We start from the raw sequence: 20,255 nt of genomic DNA, 5'->3' as shown, positions 1-20,255 counted from the left end.
ATAGTTCGTTGATGATGTGGACACCAAGGAACTTGAAACTCTCGACCAGCTCCACTACACCCCTGTTGATGTTAAATCCAGTTCAGTCAGTGTAGATGAAGGTAGGACAAAGGTTAAAGAAGGATTTTTAAGCCTTGAGACAACTGAGACATGGATCGTGTATAAGTGCCATTCAGAGGGTGAATGGGTAAGACAAAATATTTAATCACCTTTGAACAGAGTATGGTAGGTGCCAGGCGCACCAGTTTGAGTGTCAAGAACTGCTGGAAAAAGCTTTTATAGGAGTGATTAAGAATATCTTCATAACAATCACCATGCAGTTGAGACTACAAATGTGTCATTATCCTTAAATGTTTTAATTTCATGCCTATTTCATTGCCCGAGATCTTGGAAGAACATGTGTAGTACTGTATGTAGGAGGCAATTGAACTATCGCCCCGTAGCACTCACTTCTGTAATCATTTAACACAAGATTTTTGTATGATTTTTCAATTGTTCAGTTACAAAAAGTATGCGGATAGCAGTTCCTGGAGAATGTTACTGGATATTATTCAATCCATAACGTCATTCACAAAATGCAAAATTCCCTGTATGAAGTGGATAGATACAGCTGGAATAGGTGATTTGCTCTTACTGATACATTTACACAACTCACATGTATCCTATTCTATCAGATAATAGAGCTAAGGCTAAGCTACTGCTGGCTCTCTTTGAGGGACATGGAGTTTTTGTACCCATAAGTGTTGCCATTCTTTTCCTGCCAACGCCAACCAAAGACTGATGGATGTTTTAGGCTGATTTTGGAGAGCAAAGGGATGCCAGATTCTCATGCCTCTATTTGGTAGCCCAAATGTAAAATATCATATTTATTCATAATTAGATCAAATCAGCCATGTTTGACAAATTATCCCAACATTCTAAGGATTCAGTAAAACTTCAGGAATGACATGCATGGAATAATGTTAGAGTGAAGTTAGCTACCAACAAATATATTTTTTTTATATTGCAATATCGCATATTGCAATGCAATTTCTATATCGCATATTGCAATGCAATTTCTACTGTACCTGTATGGTCTTCAAACTGCCTACTTAATAGAAAGTGTATGAGTACTTCCTCTGCCAACAATCCTTACTGACAAAGCAATGCAAAGGTTATGCTGGGACAGCACTGCATTCCAAGTCCAGCTTCAGGCCAAACCAAATTAACTACTGTGAGATAAAACAAGCAATAAATCGATTCTTATGAGTGTGCAGAGGATGTAGTGCAGTGTTTAAACTTTCATTACTTTGACTGTAATTACTGTATCACAAAACCATGAGAACAAGAGCAAAACATTTGTCAAACTCTTCAACACTCCCAAGTTGTCGATATGGATATCTGTCTCTCCAAAATCACCTACTGTACTGTATTTAAAACTATGGTCAAAGAAATGAATAGAGATCTAAAAGAAATGCAATTAACTTTTATGGCTAATGTAAGCTCAGGCTGCGAACTCAGGAGGCTCGGAGCCAGAGCACGCTGCTTCTCCCACTGCTCTAAGGCAGTTTCCAATATTATCGCAAGCACTAAGAATACTATGAATACTGATGATACATATGCCCGTCGTTTTTAATTATTTTGTTTTAAGCCTTCCCTAAACCATAGCACTAATCAAATTAATGCCTAAAATGTTCACCTTTGAGTTGTTTCTGTTTTAATCACGTGGAATTAATGCGTCAAAAATAGACAGTCATCCATGGGAGTAGATGTGTTTTTTCATTAGGGAAAATCCGTTTTTTTTTAGTTTAATTGCTTTACTATGTTGAAGACAAGGAATAGGCACTATAAGTTATTGGTTTACTCAGTGCCTGTGTGGTCCAGTGCTGACAGCCACTGATCTCAGCACACATATTCCAGAGTCGGCATATGCTCGAATCCGGCCCTTTGACTCATGGACAGTGGCGATTTTAGCATGTAATTCTTGGTGGGGAAAACAAACAAAAAAATTGAGATGCATGCCAACAAAGCCACTACACAACACAGCACTAAACAATACATGAATTGCACTATAACGGTGACAAACGGTGCCCACAAATTGTTAGGGCCTATATGAAGCTGTCCCAACAGCAGAGCTTTCTTTTCAGCACCTGGCTATCAGCGGAGCCTTGTCTGGCAGCGGAACAGTTCATTGAGCCTCATTTACTGCCTTTTTAAAAAACATAGCTGACCTGCTTAAATAAATTTGGTTCTACTGACAATTCAAATGTACATACTATGGCATAAGGGAACGATGAGCAGATGAGAGGCAATCCATAATTTTGATTAAAAATGAGAGAGCTAAGACAGATGTAGTCAATATAACTATTAGTTCAGCACTTTTGAAATGTACAGCTACAGAATTCGGAACATAAGACGTTCTTACAGTATTCTCCCTGTACACTGTGATAGAAAAATTACATATTTACCTGATTTGTTTGATATTAATAGTTAGCAATTAATACTTAACAAAACTGAGGATATTTCTGTGCTGTTAGTGTCTGTGTTTTTATGGTCTCCACTCTAGTTCCCTGCAGCTAATCTGGGCGTATGGTCACCAGAGATGGCTTGAGCTGACAAATGAGTTAAAGACTGCATTACAGAGACAATAATGTTTTACTAGAGATAGCTTAGGAGTAGAACAATCTCTCATTATCTCAAAATCATCCTTGCATCTGGGAAACTAAGCCAGGGTGGGGTTAAGACAACAACCCATGTGCAGATAAGACAGGATGAACCCAGAGTGGATTATGATGCTCCTTGGTCTGTATGAGGGGGGTTGAACCAACCATGACTGAGCATTGTTAGTGTCAGCTATATATAGTACTCTGCATTTGTGTAAAGGTTAGGTTACTCTGTCCAACACTCAAGGGTGGGGGGTCAACCAGCCTCATTATTGCAATAGTTAATCAATGTTAAATAAGATGATTGTTTGAAGAAATTACCAAATCTCTCTGAGTACTGAATTTCCACGACAACACCAAGTCAGAACCATAGGATAAATAAAGGGGATAAACAGTGCATTCGGAAAGGATTCAGACGCCTTGACTTTTTCCTAATTTTGTTACGTTACAGCCTTATTCTAAAATGTATTAAATCATTTTTTTCTCTCATCAATCTACACACAATACCCCATAATGACAAAGCATAAACAGGTTTTAGAAATATTTGCTAATTTATAAAAAATAAAGGCTGAAATATCCCATTTAGTATTCAGACCCTTTACTCAGTACTTTGTTGAAGCATCATTGGCAGCGATTACAGCTTTGAGTCTTCTTTAATATGACGCTACAAGCTTGGCACACCTGTATTTGGGAGGTTTCTCCTATTTTTCTCTGCAGATCCTCTCAAGCTCTGTCAAGTTGGATGGGGAGCATCACTGCACAGCTATTTTCAGGTCTCTCCAGAGATGTTTGATCGGGTTCAAGTCCGGGCTCTGGCTGGGCCACTCAAGGACATTCAGAGACTTGTCCCCAAGCCACTGCTGCGTTGTCTTGGCTGTGTACTTAGGGTCGTTGTCCTGTTGGAAGGTGAACCTTCGCTCCAGTCTGAGGTCCTGAGCGCTCTGGAGCAGGGTTTCATCAAGGATCTCTCTTTACTTTGCACCGTTCATTTTTCCCTTGATCCTGACTAGTCTCCCAGTCCCTGCCGCTGAAAACATCCCCACGGCATGATTCTGCCACCACCATGCTTCACCGTATGGATGGTGCCAGGTTTCCTCCATACGTGACGTTTGGCATTCAGGCCAAGGAGTTCAATCTTCATTTCATCAGACCTGTTTCTCATGGTCTGAGGGTCTTAAGGGGCCTTTTGGCAAACTCCAAGTGGCTTGTCATGTGCCTTTTACTAAGGAGTGGCTTCTGCCTGGCCACTCTACCATAGAGGCCTGACTGGTGGAGTGCTGCATAGATGGTCATCCTTCTGGAATGTTCTCCCATCTCTTCAGAGGAACTCTGGAGTTCTGTCAGAGTGACCATCGGGTTCTTGGTCACCTCCCTGACCAAGGCCCTTCTCCCCCGATTCGTCAGTTTGGCCGGGCGGCCAGCTCTAGGAAGAGTCTTGGTGGTTCCAAACTTCTTCCATTTCAGAATGATGGAGGCCACTGTGTTCTTGGGGACCTTCAATGCTGCAGATATTTTTGGTACCCTTCTGTCTCGACACAATCCTGTCTCAGAGCTCTACGGACAATTCCTTCGAGCTCATGGCTTCATTTTTGCTCTGACATGCACTGTCTACTGTGGGACCTTATATAGACAAATCATATCCAATCAATTGAATTTACCACAGGTGGACTCCAATCAAGTTGTAGAAACCTCTCAAGGATGATCAATGGAAACAGGATGCACCTGAGCTCAATTTCGAGTCTCATAGCAAAGGGTCTGAATACTTAAGTTCATTTAAAAAATATATATTTAACCTTTATTTAACTAGGCAAGTCAGTTAAAAACAAATTCTTATTTACAATGACGGCCTATACTGGCCAAACCTGGACGACACTGGGCCAATTATGTGCCGCCCTATGGGACTCCCAATCACGGCCGGTTATGATAGAGCCTGGATTCGAACCAGGGTGTCTGTAGTGACGCCTCTAGCACTGAGATGCCGTGCCTTAGACCGCTGCGCCACTTGGGAGCCCAAATAAGGTATTTCTGTTTTTTATTTGTCATACATTTGCAAAACTTTCTAAAAACCTGTTTTCGCTTTGTAATTATGGGGTTTTGTGTTTAGATTGATGATGATTTTTTTATTTAATCAATTTTAGAGTAAGACTGTAACGTAATAAAATGTGGAAAAAGTCAAGGGGTCTGAATACTTTCAGAATACACTGTAAGCAGACAATGAAATCTCTTACAATATTCTTACAATGTCACACCCTGATCAGTTTCACCTGTCCTCGTTATTGTCTCCACCCCCCCAGGTGTCGCTTGTTTTCCACAGTGTATTTATCCCTGTGTTTCCTGTCTCTCTGTGCCAGTTCGTCTTGTAAGTTCCAAGTCAACCAGCGTTTTTCCCGTACTCCTGCCTTTGCTATTCTCTTTTTTCTACTCCTCCCGGTTTTGACCCTTGCCTGTTCTGGAATCTGTACCTGCCTGCCTGACCATTCTGCCTGCCTTGACCACGAGTCTTTCTGCCACTCTGTACCTCCTGGACTGATCTGGTTTTGACCTTTTGCCTGACCACGACTATTCTCTTACCTACTCCTTTTGCATTATTAAACATTGTAAGACCCCAACCATCTGCCTCCTGTGTCTGCACCTGGGTCTTGCCTTGTGTCATGATATACAATATGATGACATTTCTCTAAAACAAGCTATCGGCTAAATGTACACCAACAAATCAGAACAGTAGGCTAAGTTATGAGGGGGAAAGGGACCAAATTATTATGGTGAGGCACATGGGCTACTAACAGTTTACTACACAACATACACTTAGTATAATTTTCTTAGCTACAGTATTGTCACGCCCTGACCTTAGAGCGCCGTTTTATTTCTCTATTTGGTTAGGTCAGGGTGTGATGTAGGGTGGGCATTCTAGTTTCTTTATTTCTATGTTTTCTATTTCTTTGTTTTTGGCCGAGTGTGGTTCCCAATCAGAGGCACCTGTCTATCGTTGTCTGATTGGGAATCATACTTAGGCAGTCCTTTTTCCCTCTTTCATTTGTGGGATCTTATTTTTGCATTGGTTGTTATTTTGCCCTGCAGAACGTCACGTTCGTATTTTGTTTTGTTGTTGTCGGTGTTCATTAATTAAATAAATAGAATGAACACGTACCACGCTGCGCTTTGGTCCACTTCTTCCCATGACGATCGTGACAAGTATACATATCTCCTTGGCATATTACATAATTTATGCAGCACCATACAAAACATTTTTGGACTCGTCTAGTTATTGGTGTTGAAAGCTCAAACCATGATTTGAAGCACCCAAAGTCGGTAAACTTTGCTTATTGGTTGTGTGGTGCATTGGTACAGAAACCTGTTGGTGGAAAATTTGTTGCATATATTTTTTATAATTATAAATATAACATACACATTTTGAAAATCTGATTTATCCCTGTCTGTAGACGGCTCTGATTGTAGTGTAATGAAACAGACAGGAAGAATGAGCTCGTCTGTGGTGGCCCTCAATCTTCTGGGTCCTGTAGCCCTGTGTGGCATTGCCTACAAAAGTTGGGTCTGTTTATAAACACAGGCTCCCTACAGTTATTGTTATTTGTGGTTGAAAACATTATTTTGAGTTAATTCTATGAGGAGGGAGGGTGCGCAATTTTTTTTTACAGTACAAGGGGAGGGACATGTGAAACTATTTTGAACTTTTTTTTACACATGGAGTTGGACCAGCCCATGAGTAATGTAGGCTACCTGTTTTCTTTCCAACAAGACTGTTATTTTTTCTCTCGACAGTGTGTGACTAAACTGAAGAAGAATGAAAGGCATGTGCTATTTTACCAATGTGGTCCTATTCTGCATAGCCAGTGGAACAAGTGGATGGCTCATCTATTGCTCGATGGATTCCACATCAATAGCCAATGTCACTGACATGAACTCAAAGTTAAAACCGCAGGTGTCTTCGCTCATACCAAAGTCTAGACGGAAATGTTGGATTTCACAAAGCGAAATTCTTGCCATCTTTGACTATCACAATAAAGTCAGAGCAAACGTCTTTCCACCTGCTGAAAATATGGAGTATAGAGCAAGTTTTATATGATAAAATCATTGGCTACTTTTAATTTTAAAGTTGTTGGTGTAATGTTGCCTTTGTGATTTGATCAGATAACTTACTGTATTTAAAAAAAAAAAGCCAATTAAAATGTAGGTAGTTACCTCATCATAAGCCGTGTTATGTGGTTTGGTCCATGGCTCACTGTCCCGTTCTGACCATAGTTCTTTTGTGTTTTCGTTGTTTTAGTGTTGGTCAGGACGTGAGCTGAGTGGGATTTCTATTTTGTGTGTCTAGTTTTCCTATTTCTGTGTTTGGCCTGATATGGTTCTCAATCAGAGGCAGGTGTTTTGTGTTGTCTCTGATTGGGAACCATATTTAGGTATCCTGTTTTGTTGGGTTTTGTGGGTGGTTGTCTTCTGTCTTTGTGTCTATGCACCAGAAGGACTGTTTAGTTTTTTTTCCACATTTGTTGTTTTTGTATTTTGTAGTGTTCACGTTTATTGTCTTAATTAAAGTCATGATGAACACTAACCACGCTGCGCTTTGGTCCGATCCCTGCTACACCTCCTCTTCACGATGCATGGCTTTTGTGCACTTTTTAGTGCAATCCCAATTAAATGCATTATTGTGTCTGCAACACATACAGGTGTTGGATGAAGGTCTTGCTAGATCTTCAGAGACTTGGGCAGCCACGTGTCTCTGGGAACATGGCCCACCATTTCTACCGAGATACCTGGGACAGATCCTATCTGTCAGAAGAGGCGGGTATCATTTCTACTGAGATACCTGGGACAGATTCTGTCTGTCAGAACAGGGGGTTATCATTTCTCAACTGACCACACATGGGCTGATAACATCTTTTATTTGTTTGTAATTTGTACTTGTCCTCTTGCTCAGTTGTGCACCGGGGCCTCCCACTCCTCTTTCTATTCTGGTTGAAGCCAGTTTGCGCTGTTCTGTGAAGGGAGTAGTACACAGCGTTGTACGAGATGTTCAGTTTCTTGGCAATTTCTCTCATGGAATAGCCTTCATTTCTCAGAACAAGAATAGACTGACAAGTTTCAGAAGAAAGTTAGTTTCTGGCCATTTTGATCCTGTAATCGAACCCACAAATGCTGATGCTCCAGATACTCAACTAGTCTAAAGAAGGCCAGTTTTATTGCTTCTTTAATCAGAACAACAGTTTTCAGCTGTGCTAACATAATTGCAAAAGGGTTTTCTAATGATCAATTAACCTTTTAAAATGATAAACTTGGATTAGCTAGCACAACGTGCCATTGGAACACAGGAGTGATGGTTTCTGATAATGGGCTTCTGTACGCCTATGTAGATATTCAATAAAAACCCTGACGTTTCCAGCTATAATAGTCATTTACAACATTAGCAATGTCTACACTGTATTTCTGATCAATTTGATGTTATTTTAATGGAGAATTTTTCTTCTTTATCTTTCTTTCAAAAACAAGGACCTTTCTAAGTGACCCCAAACTTTTAAATAGTAGTGTATGTCTGAAAGTTGTCCAGAACATTGATAACATGTACTTTACCTACAGGATGCAACATATTTTTACACCATTGAATTCCATTTAGTTTTGTGTCCATATAAATGCTATTGCCTTTTACAAATGTTACAGAATAATGACTGGTATATACTGTAACTGAGTGTATAAGAATCATGAACTTGATGTCTTGCTAGAGAAAGTGTTTGGGAAGTCCAAATGCATGAGCAGAGATTTTAGCAGCAGTTGTAGTGAGGAAAAAAAACACCAGAGGGCGAGCCTGACAAAGTAAACTCAGCCTGCAGTGGAATATTCCTTTGTGAATATTCATCTATGTCTCTATTTGAAGACTGGTTATGATATACATTTTGCAAATAAGCAAGTCCTATAAAGACAAGGAATGAAAGGAATAATAGGGGAAACAACATAGGATAAAGTTACTTTGACACAATGTCGACTACCTGCTGAAATGTTTTGTACACTGCTAAATATGATGAGAAAGTATGTCCCTGGTCAACCTCATCACAGATCATTTGTATAGGCCCAGACATAAGCCAATTATCTCTTGGACCTGTTCGGTTCCACACTGATTTGGAGTCTTGCAGTGCTAGAACCTAACTGACCCCTAGCATGGGAGTGTCTGCCTTTCTACTATAAATCACTGAAGAGAACTATCAATGCGATTTAATTTCCCCTAGTAGGCAACTTTAAATTGGCAGAGGTACTCAGGCACCCAAAATGTCTTTGCTTGTACAAGTTTCCCCATCAATGCAGTCACCTGGAAGCAACCATGGCACTGTACAGCAACTTGTTACCTCTGTTAGATGGGCACTGGCTTCATTTCCAGCTGAGTTTACATTTCTTGGTGATGTGGGTTGATTCATCTAGAAGTCTTAGTAGGAATGTAGGATTGAAGTCAGCATGACCTAAGGTTCTGAGAATCTGATCCCCAGGAATACACTCATAAAGCAGGGAGCAAAGCTTGCCCTCTACATAGAGGATGCCAGCTTTCTCCTGTGAAAATGCTCATTATACCCACCTGAGGAAAATAACTTGTGTCTGGAACTTGGGTTGATACTGACTGAAGTGTAAAAAGCCTTACCAGTTCTGATGGTTTTGAACACAGTTGATTTGATCTGCAGAGCTCAGTGGGGTCATGCTCCATAAAATGGCAGGGAGTAGGTCTACAGGAGGAGAACAAGGACAGTGCAAAACTTTTCTTAGTGTAATGGATGCAGGCACAAAGCTATTGAGGCTTGTAAGAACATAGACAGTGATTTTTGGGGGGTTGGAAATCTGCTTGAACAATACAGTAATAGATCATTCAGCGAAAAATAATTAAACTCACAGTAAATGTGATAATAGAAAAAAATCACATCTTAAAACAAACAAAATACAGAAATACTGTTCTAAAGAAATACTGAATTTACATTTGAGTGGGCTGTCATTGCTCAAAGTTTACCTTGCAGTCACTTTGAGTGGGATGGCTGGAATCAGAACCAGAGTCTTTAAATAGTTCAACCTGCGAACGTTCTGGAGGAGGCGTGGTCTGCCGCGTAACGTATCGCTAAATCCAAATTTGGCATATAAATGCAGGGAGCGCTCGTATTTGAGATATTATACAGGTAACTCTCTCGACTTTTTGTTGGATGTACGATACTTTACCCGGGCAAACTTTCTTATTACGAAAGTTTTGGCTCCTGTTATGAGAGATGTCATAAATCTTAGGATGTATGAAGAGTAGCTTTCATTCGGCTGCAATAAAACTTTTGGAGTTGGACATTGTTTCCTGAGGATAGTTGACCAGATTTAACAACAGTGTTCGGTGAAAGGTAAATCATTTGTAAATGTTATATTCGTCATTGGGATAACGAAAATACTGTTTTGTATTATAACAGGAATAGCCTGTCTAGGCAGACTTGTTGCCTCCAACAATGTATCAACGCTACTACGGTGGGTCGGTTTACTAGACTATAACAGGATCAGATGAGACTTACCTTATCAGCCTGTGAGAGAATTTCACATGCAATATGCATGGTCATGAAATATTGCATGTGCTTGGCAAAAACGTACATGTTTTCCTTGTGAGAAATTGTGCGAACAGTTCAATTGACCTACTATCATGCACTTAAAATACACCAAAAATATATATGTACAGTATCAGTTCTAGTGTATGATATCCATGTGCCAAAGATGTGATAATTCATCAGTACTCACATTCAAGTGAATGTATTAATCAATAACAAATAGCATACAATGGATTGCAGGTCTCTGAATGCTTGTATTTTATTTTGTCTCTTGTTTAGCCAACAGAATACAGATTTTTGTATTGAAGGCTTGAGAGGCTGATCAGTCATTATGAAGTGTGGAACTCAGGACTGGCTACGAGGGTTTGGGCTGCTATTCTTTGTGCAAACAGTACTTTCTATGGTGATCCCTAACTCTACTCACCTGGAGATGTTACTGGAGAAGTATATGAACAAAGATGATGAGTGGTGGGTGTCCAAACAGCGAGGGAAGAGAGCCATCACTGAGGGTGATATGCACCTCATACTCGATTTGCACAACAACCTGAGAGGTCAAGTTTATCCTCAAGCTTCAAATATGGAGTATATGGTAAGCTAAACCAGGACCTGCTGTGTCTGCATCACACATTTCTGTTATATTTAGGTCATCCTAAGATGAACTGTAGGCAATTGGAATATGACTTGCCCATACTGGAGAATGTAGAAGGAGATTGTACAGTACTACAGATTGAAGCAAGTGTTAGTTAGTTATTTTGCACTGATACTTCATCTTAGCTAATGATACTTGCTCAATGACTCAAGACATCTAGGCTTGAGAATCGGGAACATTTTCAAACCAATTCAACCATCCATGGGTTTCAGCAGAGCACAACTGCAAAGTCAGGGCCAACTCGGAGGTTTCACACCAAGTTCTGGGAGCACAGAGTGCTCAAATAGATCAAAACCTAAAAACAAGCCTGACCGACAGCCAAGCAATAAAGCCAGTGTGTTACTGGCCCTGCCAAACCTCAAGCTCTGCCCCCTGCCTTGGTAACCGGCCAGCTCTCACCTCCGCTGTTATCGTGCACTCTGCCTCAACCATTTCAACTCACATCTTCAAATATTAGTCTTTATCTTTGCATTTCATTTGGCAACAAAGCTGGATCTGTGTTGATTCAAACATGTAACAGTTGAGCATCATCCTTTGAAGTATGGTGGTTAATTTGGACGATTTCCCATGCATAAATGGAGATTTGTATCCTGTGTGGATACACTGTGGTCCTGTGTGGCTCAGATGTTAGAGCATGGCGCTTGCGCTGCCAGGGTGGTCAGTTCGATTCCCAGGACCACCCATATGTAAAATATATGCACGCATGACTGTCAGTCGCTTTAGATAAAAGTGTCTGCTAAATGGCATATATAGTATTGCCCATTGCTTTAACCCTAAGCAGTGCAGAATGCAGATATCACTAATGTAATGTTCTACACATGGAAGACATTAGGACTGTACAGGGCAGCCGGCTGGCACATTTTTCAATTAACCTTGATGGGTGTTAGTGCAGTTAAACTGCAGAACAGCAGCACACTACACCTATTCTTCTAATGGGCAATTTTACTACAACTTGGCTGAAACGTTAGAATTCCTCAAGTCATATCTACGTAGTTCTTTGTAAGAAACAAGTGGTGCACAAATAGATGATAGTTTTTAACTTCACTTGACCCGTTTATAAGATCTCGATCATGTAGGTTGTTGCACTTTAGTGCAGACCCACTGGGCACACACTGGTTGAACCAACGTAGAATAGACATTGAATTGACGTCTGGGCCCAGTGGAGAGTTGATGCAAAGAGACCAGTAATACTAAAAATGCCATCAGGGCCCCCCAAGACTTTCTGTGAAGAATGTTAGAATTTGTATTTAAAATTTGTTTATCAAGAGTTTTGTCTTTCAAGAGTAATACTAATACAAGCTGTATTAAGTGTAGCACTAGCACCAATCTGATGTGCCTGCAGATATGTCTTTATCTTATCAGAACAACTCTGAGTTTGGTATTTCAAAGGTTTGGGATACAGATCTGGAGAGGAGTGCTGAGCACTGGGCACACACCTGCCTGTGGGAGCATGGACCACAACACATGCTAACTCAGATTGGACAAAACCTGGGTGCCCACTGGGGAAGGTCTGTATAGTATCTGGAGAGATGACCAGTTTGATTATATCATTATACAGTTATTCTCTATGCCCATTTCCTAACATGTTGCGGGGTCCTATAAACTAATGAGGCAACCAATGTGAGATTAGACTGTACAGTGAGTACTGATACTGTATAATGCTGTGGGTTGTGTCTAGTTTAGGGTTTCCCAAACTCGGTCCCGGGGCCTCCCATGGGTGCATATTGTGGTTTTTGCCCTAGCACTACACAGCTGATTAAAATAATCAACTCATCATCAAGCTTTGATTATTTGAATCAGCTGTGTAGTACTAGGGCAAAAAACTAAACACTCAACCCTGGGAGGCCCCAGGACCGAGTTTGGGAAACCCTAGTTAGTTAAATTGTTTAGTTTCTACTTTCCTCAGAGACCGACCACCAACATTTCACGTCCAGGCCTGGTATGATGAAGTGAGAGACTACAGCTATCCCTATCCACAGGAGTGTAACCCACACTGCCCTTTCAGATGTTCTGGTCCTGTCTGCACTCACTACACACAGGTAAGAGTGTCCTATAACAATATCATAAAACCTTATTTAAGGTCAGAGAAGTCTAAGAGGACTACTAACTGAAGGTAGCTACTCTGTTTGTCTTTGCAGATGGTTTGGGCAACAAGCAGCCATATTGGATGTGCTATTAATGTGTGCTACAACATGAATGTGTGGGGCATGATTTGGACTAAAGCTGTGTACTTGGTTTGCAACTACTCACCGCCGTAAGTTTGAAAGGTTTTTTAATTGTTCTATGTCCCCCCCCCCCCCCCCCCCCAAAAAAAGATTAAGTTCAGATTCTTATTTTCAACTGCTGTATGTTATGTAGTGTATGGGAACTGGGAAGGATTGGGTCAAAAGGTTCAGTGTGTTTTATGATGTCATTTGTGTGCAGGGGAAACTGGTGGGGGCATGCCCCATACAAACATGGCAGCCCGTGCTCTGCCTGTCCGCCCAGCTACGGTGGAGGCTGTAGGGATAATCTCTGCTATACAGGTCGGCTGCTTTCAGAAGTTGTGCCATAACAAATTGGTTGCTTTCATGCATTTTGTTTTGCAGAGTATATTACATGTGATGTGACACTTGTTCTTCTTCAGAGAATGGAGTAGACCGACGTCCTGCCCCTGAACTAGAGGAGACAAACTACATCGAGCCGAAGGCCCAAGAGCCAAGGTCGAGACCGCAACCCCCAATACCATCACTCAATGACAACATGGAGAAGAATGAGGTGGTCAGCACAGTGCAAATGTGTAAGAATTTATCACAAATTTGACACTGTTTCTAATACACAATGTCATTATACAGTAGGATAAAAGTCTATATTTGGTATCACTGCCAGAAGGTCTAAGTGAAATTGTTTTTCTTATTTTCAAAGGTCAACAGATGGACTGTGAGACAAAGCTGCGTGATCGTTGTAAAGAAACCACTTGTAATAGGTAGGCCTAAGTTGTTCCTAAAGTGGATGTTGTCACTTACCTAGGTTTACAAATCACATGTAATTTGTCACATGCGCTGAATACAACAGGTGTAGACTTCACAGTGAAACGCTTACTTACAAGCCCTTAACCAACAATGCCGTTTTTTTGTAAAAATTAAATGTAACCTTTAAGAAAATACCCCCCAAAAAAGTAAGAGATAAAAGTAACAAATAATTAAAGAGCATCAGTAAAATAACAATAACGAGGCTATATACAGGGGGCACTAGTACAGAGTCAATATGCGGGGCACCGGTGTTGAGGTAATTGAGGTAATATGTACATGTAGGTAGAGTTATTAAAGTGACTATACATAGATAATAACAGAGTAGCAGCAACGTAGAAAGGGGGGGCAATGCAAATAGTCTGGGTAGCCATTTGATTAGATATTCAGGAGTCTTATGGTTTGGGATATAGAAGCTGTTAAGAAGCCTCTTGGACCTAGACTTGGCGCTTCGGTACCGCTTTCCGTGCGGTAGCAGAGAGAACAGTATATGACTAGGGTGACTGGCGTCTTTGACAAATTTTAGGGCCCCGCCTCTGACACCGCCTGGTATAGAGGTCCTGAATGGCAGGAAGCTTGGCCCCGGTGACGTACTGGGCCGTACGCGTCACCCTCTGTAGTGCCTTGCGGTCAGAGGCCGAGCAGTTGGCATATCAGGCAGTGATGCAACCCGTCAGGATGCTCTCGATGGTGCAGCTGTAGAACCTTTTGAGGATCTGAGGAACCATGCCAAATCTTTTCAGTCTCCTGAGGGGGAATAGGTTTTGTCATGCCTTCTTCATGACTGTCTTGGTGTGCTTGGACCATGTTTGTTTGTTGGTGATGTGGACGCCAAGGAACTTGAAGCTCTCAACCTGCTCCACTACATCCCCGTCGATGTGAATGGGGGCATGCTCGGTCCTCCTTTTCCTGTAGTCCACAATCAACTCCTTTGTCTTGATCACGTTGAGGGAGAGGTTGTTGTCCTTGCACCACATGGTCATGTCTCTGACCACCTCCCTATAGGCTGTCTCATCATTGTCTGTGATCAGGCCTACCACTGTTGTCATCTGCAAACGTAATGATGGTGTTGGAGTCGTGCCTGGCTGTGCAGTCATGAGTGAACAGGGAGTGCAGGAGGGGACTGGGCACGCACCCCTGAGTGGCCCCCATGTTGAGGATCAGCGTGGCGGATGTGTTGTTACCTACCCTTACCACCTGGGGGCAGCCCGTCAGGAAGTCCAGGATCCAGCTGCAGAGGGAGGTGTTTAGTCCCAGGGTCCTTAGCTTAGTGATGACCTTTGAGGGCACTATGGTGTTGAACGCTGAGCTGTAGTCAATGAATAGCATTCTCACATAGGTGTTATTTTTGTCCAGGTGTGGAGTGCAATAGAGATTGCATCATCTGTGGATCTGTTGGGGCGGTATCCAAATTGGAGTGGGTCTAGGGTTTCTGGGATAATGGTGTTGATGTGAGCCATGAACAGCCTTTCAAAGCACTTCATGGCTACAGACGTGAGTGCTACGGGTCAGTAGTCATTTAGGCAGGTTACCTTAGTGCTCCTGGGCACAGGGACTATGGTGGTCTGCTTGAAACATGTTGGTATTACAGACTCAGACAGGGAGAGTTTGAAAATGTCCGTGAAGACACTTGCCAGTTGATCAGAGCATGCTCTCATGCATGTTTCACTGTAACTTGCTTCGACGCGAGCATTATTTAGCTCGTCTGGTAGGCTCGTGTCACTGGGCAGTTCTCGGCTGTGCTTCCCTTTGTAGTCTGTAATAGTTTGCGAGCCCTGCCACATCTGACGAGCGTCGGAGCCATTTTAGAACAATTCGATCTTAGTCCTGTATTGACGCTTTGCCTGTTTTATGGTTCATCGGAGGGCATAGCGGGATTTCTTTTAAGCTTCCGGGTTAGTCCCGCTCCTTGAAAGCGGCAGCTCTACCCTTTAGCTCAGTGCGGATTTTGCCTATAATCCATGACTTCTGGTTGGGGTATGTACGCACAGTCACTGTGGGGACGGCATCATTGATGCACAGTGACTGATGTGGTGTACTCCTCAATTCCATCGGAAGAATCCCGGAACATATTCCAGTCCGTGCCTTCAAAACAGTCCTGTAGCTTAGCAACTGCTTCATGGTGCTTCCTGCTTTAGTTTTTGCTTGTAAGCAGGAATCAGGAGGATATACAGTGGGGCAAAAAAGTATTTAGTCAGCCACCAATTGCAAGTTCTCCCACTTAAAAAGATGAGAGAGGCCTGTAATTCTCATCATAGGTACACTTCAACTATGACAGACAAAATGAGAAAAAAAATCCAGAGAATCACATTGTAGGATTTTTAATGAATTTATTTGCAAATTATGGTGGAAAATAAGTATTTGGTCAATAACAAAAGTTTATCTCAATACTTTGTTATATACCCTTTGTTGGCAATGACAGAGGTCAAACGTTTTCTGTAAGTCTTCACAAGGTTTTCACACACTGTTGCTGGTATTTTGGCCCATTCCTCCATGCAGATCTCCTCTAGAGATCTGGCCCAGTACATCACTGCGGCCGAACTCACTGCCATCCAGAACCTCTATACCAGGCGGTGTCAGAGGAAGGCCCAAAATATTGTCAGACTCCAGCCACCCAAGCCATAGACTGTTCTCTCTGCTACTGCATGGCAAGTGGTACCAGTGAACCAAGTCTGGAAACAATAGGAGCCTGGACACTTTAACCCGACCTATATGTACATAGCTACCTCAATTACCTCATACCCCTGCACATCGACTCAGTACTGTTACTCCCTGTATTTAGACATGTTTTTTTTATTCATTATTCACTGTGTAATTATTCCTCGTCACTATTTCTGTTTACATTTTTTCTTTAACTGTGCATTTTTGAAAAAGGAAGTAAGCATTTCACTGTTAGTCTACACCTGTTCTTTACGAAGCATGTGGCAAATAACATTTGATTTGCAGAGTTATTTGAAAATAATGCCATTGTTGATTTGATTTTTGTTTCATTAATTAGGGTATTTTATCTTGAACCATATGGTCTATCAAGTAGAAACTCATTGACAATATGGATACAGATATAAAAAATGAACTTTATGAATACATTTTTTTTGTTATTCTAGTATAAATTACCAAAGTTACTATAGCTTGCCATGGAATACCTTTTAATTACCAAAATTACCCTACACTTAACCATTCTCACTAATTTCTGTGAATGGGTCAAAACTGAGTTTGAAATGTTATTTCTTCCTACAGGTACGAGTGTCCTCCTGGATGCTTGTCCAGCCCAGGAAAAGTCATAGGGACTGCGTATTATGATATGGTACGAACTTTTTTTTACATTTTTTTTTAAACTTCTATTACTTTTTAAAATGTATTCCAACTGCAGGAGTTGTGGGATACTAGATATAAAATAACAGTACAACTTCAGTCATTTTATTTATGTATTTTTATTATCTAATTAAAATAATTAGGGAAAGCCAAAACCTTCCCTCTTTAGGGCTCCTAAGTGGCGCAGCGGTCTAAGGCACTGCATCTCAGTGTAAGAGGTCCCTAGTTCAAATCCGTGACTGGGAGTCACATAGGGCGGTGCACAATTGGCCCAGTGTCATCCAGGTTTGGCTGGGGTAGGCCATCATTGTAAATAAGAAGTTGTTCTTAACGGACTTGCCTAGTTAAATAAAGGTTACATGAGCTATGCAATTGACTTTGTACTACGTCAAACATCTGGGTCCTGTCCCCACAGTAATTTAAGATGTATATAAAATTGTGTTTGTAGATGAATTTACTTCTACCAGATGCCTTTTTATTCTTTTTTTTTTTTTTGCGCTGAAGACCATTGGGCTGCATTTTTGCCCATTGATGACCATTCAAAAAGCCTACAGAAGTTCAAAAACCGCAAGGCATGGAAAATGCCATGTCCCTTTCATAGCGTATAAAGAGTAGTGAAACGTGTTTCATTTTTCAGCAATCAAGTGTTTGTGGAGCTGGTTTACACGCTGGAATAATAGACAACGATGGAGGCTGGCTGGATGTTACAAGACAAGGAAGAAAACCACATTTCACAAAGTCATACAAAAATGGAATTCAGTCTCTTGGGTGAGTTAATTTTACACAGCTTTGTCTCAACTGGCACCCAATTCTGTATGTAGTACACTACTTTTGACCAGGGCCCATAGGGCTCTGGTCAAAATAATTACACTTTATAGGGAATTTGATGCCATTTGGTATGCAACTTCACTCTATTATGTTTGTTTATAATAAAGCAGCAAGTCACGTTTTCACACCATATTATTCAAATTTACAGGATGAACAGGAGTGCAAATGCTTTCAAAGTATTCTCTGTACCAGGTATGTCTGATCTAGTTTCACCTTTGTCTCAATATGCATGTATTTTTCAAATGACATTGTGGCATCTTTGCTTCTCAGTAAAGGCAGTACCGTGTGAGACCACTGTTGCACGGTTCTGTCCCTACAAAAGACCTGCACGGCACTGTCCAAGGTAAAGAAAGAGTTCACTCTAATAAACCAAACGTGATACTCTTCTTCTGTAAAGTTGATTGGTTTGGATAGGTATAGACAACACCTGCATTGCTTGCTGTTTGGGGTTTTAGGATGGGTTTCTGTACAGCACTTTGTGACATCAGCTGATGTAAGAAGGGCTTTATAAATAAATTTGATTGATTGACTACTGTGATCATGGCTATTTTCCTTCACCAGGTTGTATTGTCCCCGCAATTGTCTGCATGAGACCCGTGCCAGAGTCATTGGAACACAATATTATTCGGATGTAAGTCTGGCTGACAATGGCCTTCTATACAGATTATATTTCTCTCCATAGAACTGACGTTTGTGCTATGCTAATCTACCTTATTTTTTATAGAAATCCAGTATATGTCGAGCAGCCATCCATGCTGGTGTAATTCAGAATGACTCAGGAGGCTACCTGGATGTGCAACCCGTGGACAAGAGGAGACAGTACAGCGGTAGCTATCAGAATGGAATCGCTTCAGAAAGGTACGGGATTTGGATAAGGGAAATACAGGTCAATTGTGGGGTTTTGACTTTGTTCCAAATGCTTTTGGATGCATAATGGCTAGGGACCAGGAGTTTTTCCTAGTCAGCTATTGTGATCAGAAAAAACTCCTTCCCTTTGCTGATACAGTATGGAGATGTAGAATAGTATACCTTGGCTTGATGGTGTAAACTGTTCTTAGCTGAATCCAAACTAACACCAGTGTTCATTCTCCCCCCAGCCTACAGAATCCCTCAGGTGGCAAAGCATTCAGAGTATTTGCAGTCATTTGAATTCACATTGCAAGGACACTGGCAATGAAAAAGAGCACTTGTCATTTCACGGCCAGTAATCACATTGCTTATGGTTTCCTTCTCTTGCCAAGCTGCACAACCTATTTAAAGATATACATTTGAACAGTGTATCTTTAAGCTTGTTTATTTGATGTATATAATATGTTGTAAATAAGTTGAATGTAAAAATGTTAAAGCAATCTCTCATAGATATTTGTATCAGAACAGAAAAATATGTATGGTAATGTGCATGCATAGTAAATGTTTTCATTCTATGATATTTAAAATGTATTGTTTTTATTTTATTTTGTATGCATATTTTTTTTTAAGTATTTTATACGTTTTGATGGCTGATGTTGTATTTCATGATACAAAATGTATAGTCTTTATTCATAGATTTTTACAGTTCAAGCCTGGCTGGCCAGGAGTGTGTCAGAAAATGTCATAGCCTGAACCGAAAAGGGTGTGAGACAGCCGAAATATGCATTATTTATTTACATTCATGAATAAATCAATGGTAAATTCTGAAAAGACAGAGCATTCATTCATTCAAGAAGGGCTTTATAAATAAATGTGATTGATTCCTATGTCTTGTTGCTGAACATACACGATCGCCATGATCTGTTCCAAGAAAACCTTAAATATCAGTTCTCCGTTGATTGCTGCTGTTCATAATACAGGAGTGTATAAAGTGCTACCTGACGTTGTTAGAAAAGCTTTGTCCTATCACTGTCAATGTTCTGGAAAATACTGCTATTCTGTGATGGATGGCCAAGAGGGTACGTTCTTACTGTCCTGGATCAACATTTGTTTGTAAAGGCATTACTAATCTTCAGGGTATTCAGTAGTAAAGCTTTTCATATTTCTATGCTCTAGAATGCCCTTCAAGTCAATCAGAAAGGAGTATTCAACAATACCATGGTATATACATTATACAACTGTTACACATGTTTAAGGTTGTAAAATGCCCAGGTTTTCCGGAAATCCGGGTTGGAGGATTCCCAGAATAAGCAGGAAATACAGAATCCTCAAACCAGGGAATTTATTGAAAGTTCCTGGAATTTTGCAACCCTACACATGTTCATCTTTCCACAGAATTCAG

At 40.9% G+C, this 20,255-nt stretch overlaps 1 protein-coding gene across 1 annotated transcript; it reads left to right on the top strand.

The window, feature by feature from the left end:
* Positions 1 to 9,771: 9,771 nt before the first annotated feature.
* Positions 9,772 to 19,684, top strand: LOC120020341 (cysteine-rich secretory protein LCCL domain-containing 1-like). Its single transcript, XM_038963923.1, has 15 exons — positions 9,772 to 10,012; positions 10,487 to 10,796; positions 12,246 to 12,364; positions 12,763 to 12,895; positions 12,995 to 13,110; positions 13,281 to 13,381; positions 13,483 to 13,635; positions 13,761 to 13,821; positions 17,102 to 17,168; positions 17,814 to 17,944; positions 18,153 to 18,196; positions 18,275 to 18,347; positions 18,566 to 18,635; positions 18,729 to 18,862; positions 19,102 to 19,684. The coding sequence occupies exons 2-15, from the start codon at positions 10,539 to 10,541 to the stop codon at positions 19,151 to 19,153; spliced, it is 1,512 nt and encodes a 503-aa protein (XP_038819851.1). The 5' UTR covers positions 9,772 to 10,012; positions 10,487 to 10,538; the 3' UTR covers positions 19,154 to 19,684.
* Positions 19,685 to 20,255: the final 571 nt, after the last annotated feature.

Source organism: Salvelinus namaycush, chromosome 25, assembly GCF_016432855.1.
Source record: "Salvelinus namaycush isolate Seneca chromosome 25, SaNama_1.0, whole genome shotgun sequence".
NCBI classification, from domain to species: Eukaryota; Metazoa; Chordata; class Actinopteri; order Salmoniformes; family Salmonidae; genus Salvelinus; species Salvelinus namaycush.
The sequence above is the reverse complement of the archived record's forward strand: the minus strand, read 5'-3'. Positions and strand labels throughout refer to the sequence as shown.

Bases quoted from the DNA above. Each gene is read 5' to 3' on its own strand.
- LOC120020341 (XM_038963923.1), top strand. From the start codon at position 10,539: ATGAAGTGTGGAACTCAGGACTGGCTACGAGGGTTTGGGCTGCTATTC. The intron at 13,822-17,101 runs GTAGGCCTAAGT...TTCTTCCTACAG, and splicing joins AAAGAAACCACTTGTAATAG to GTACGAGTGTCCTCCTGGAT. The intron at 18,636-18,728 runs GTAAGTCTGGCT...TATTTTTTATAG, and splicing joins GAACACAATATTATTCGGAT to AAATCCAGTATATGTCGAGC.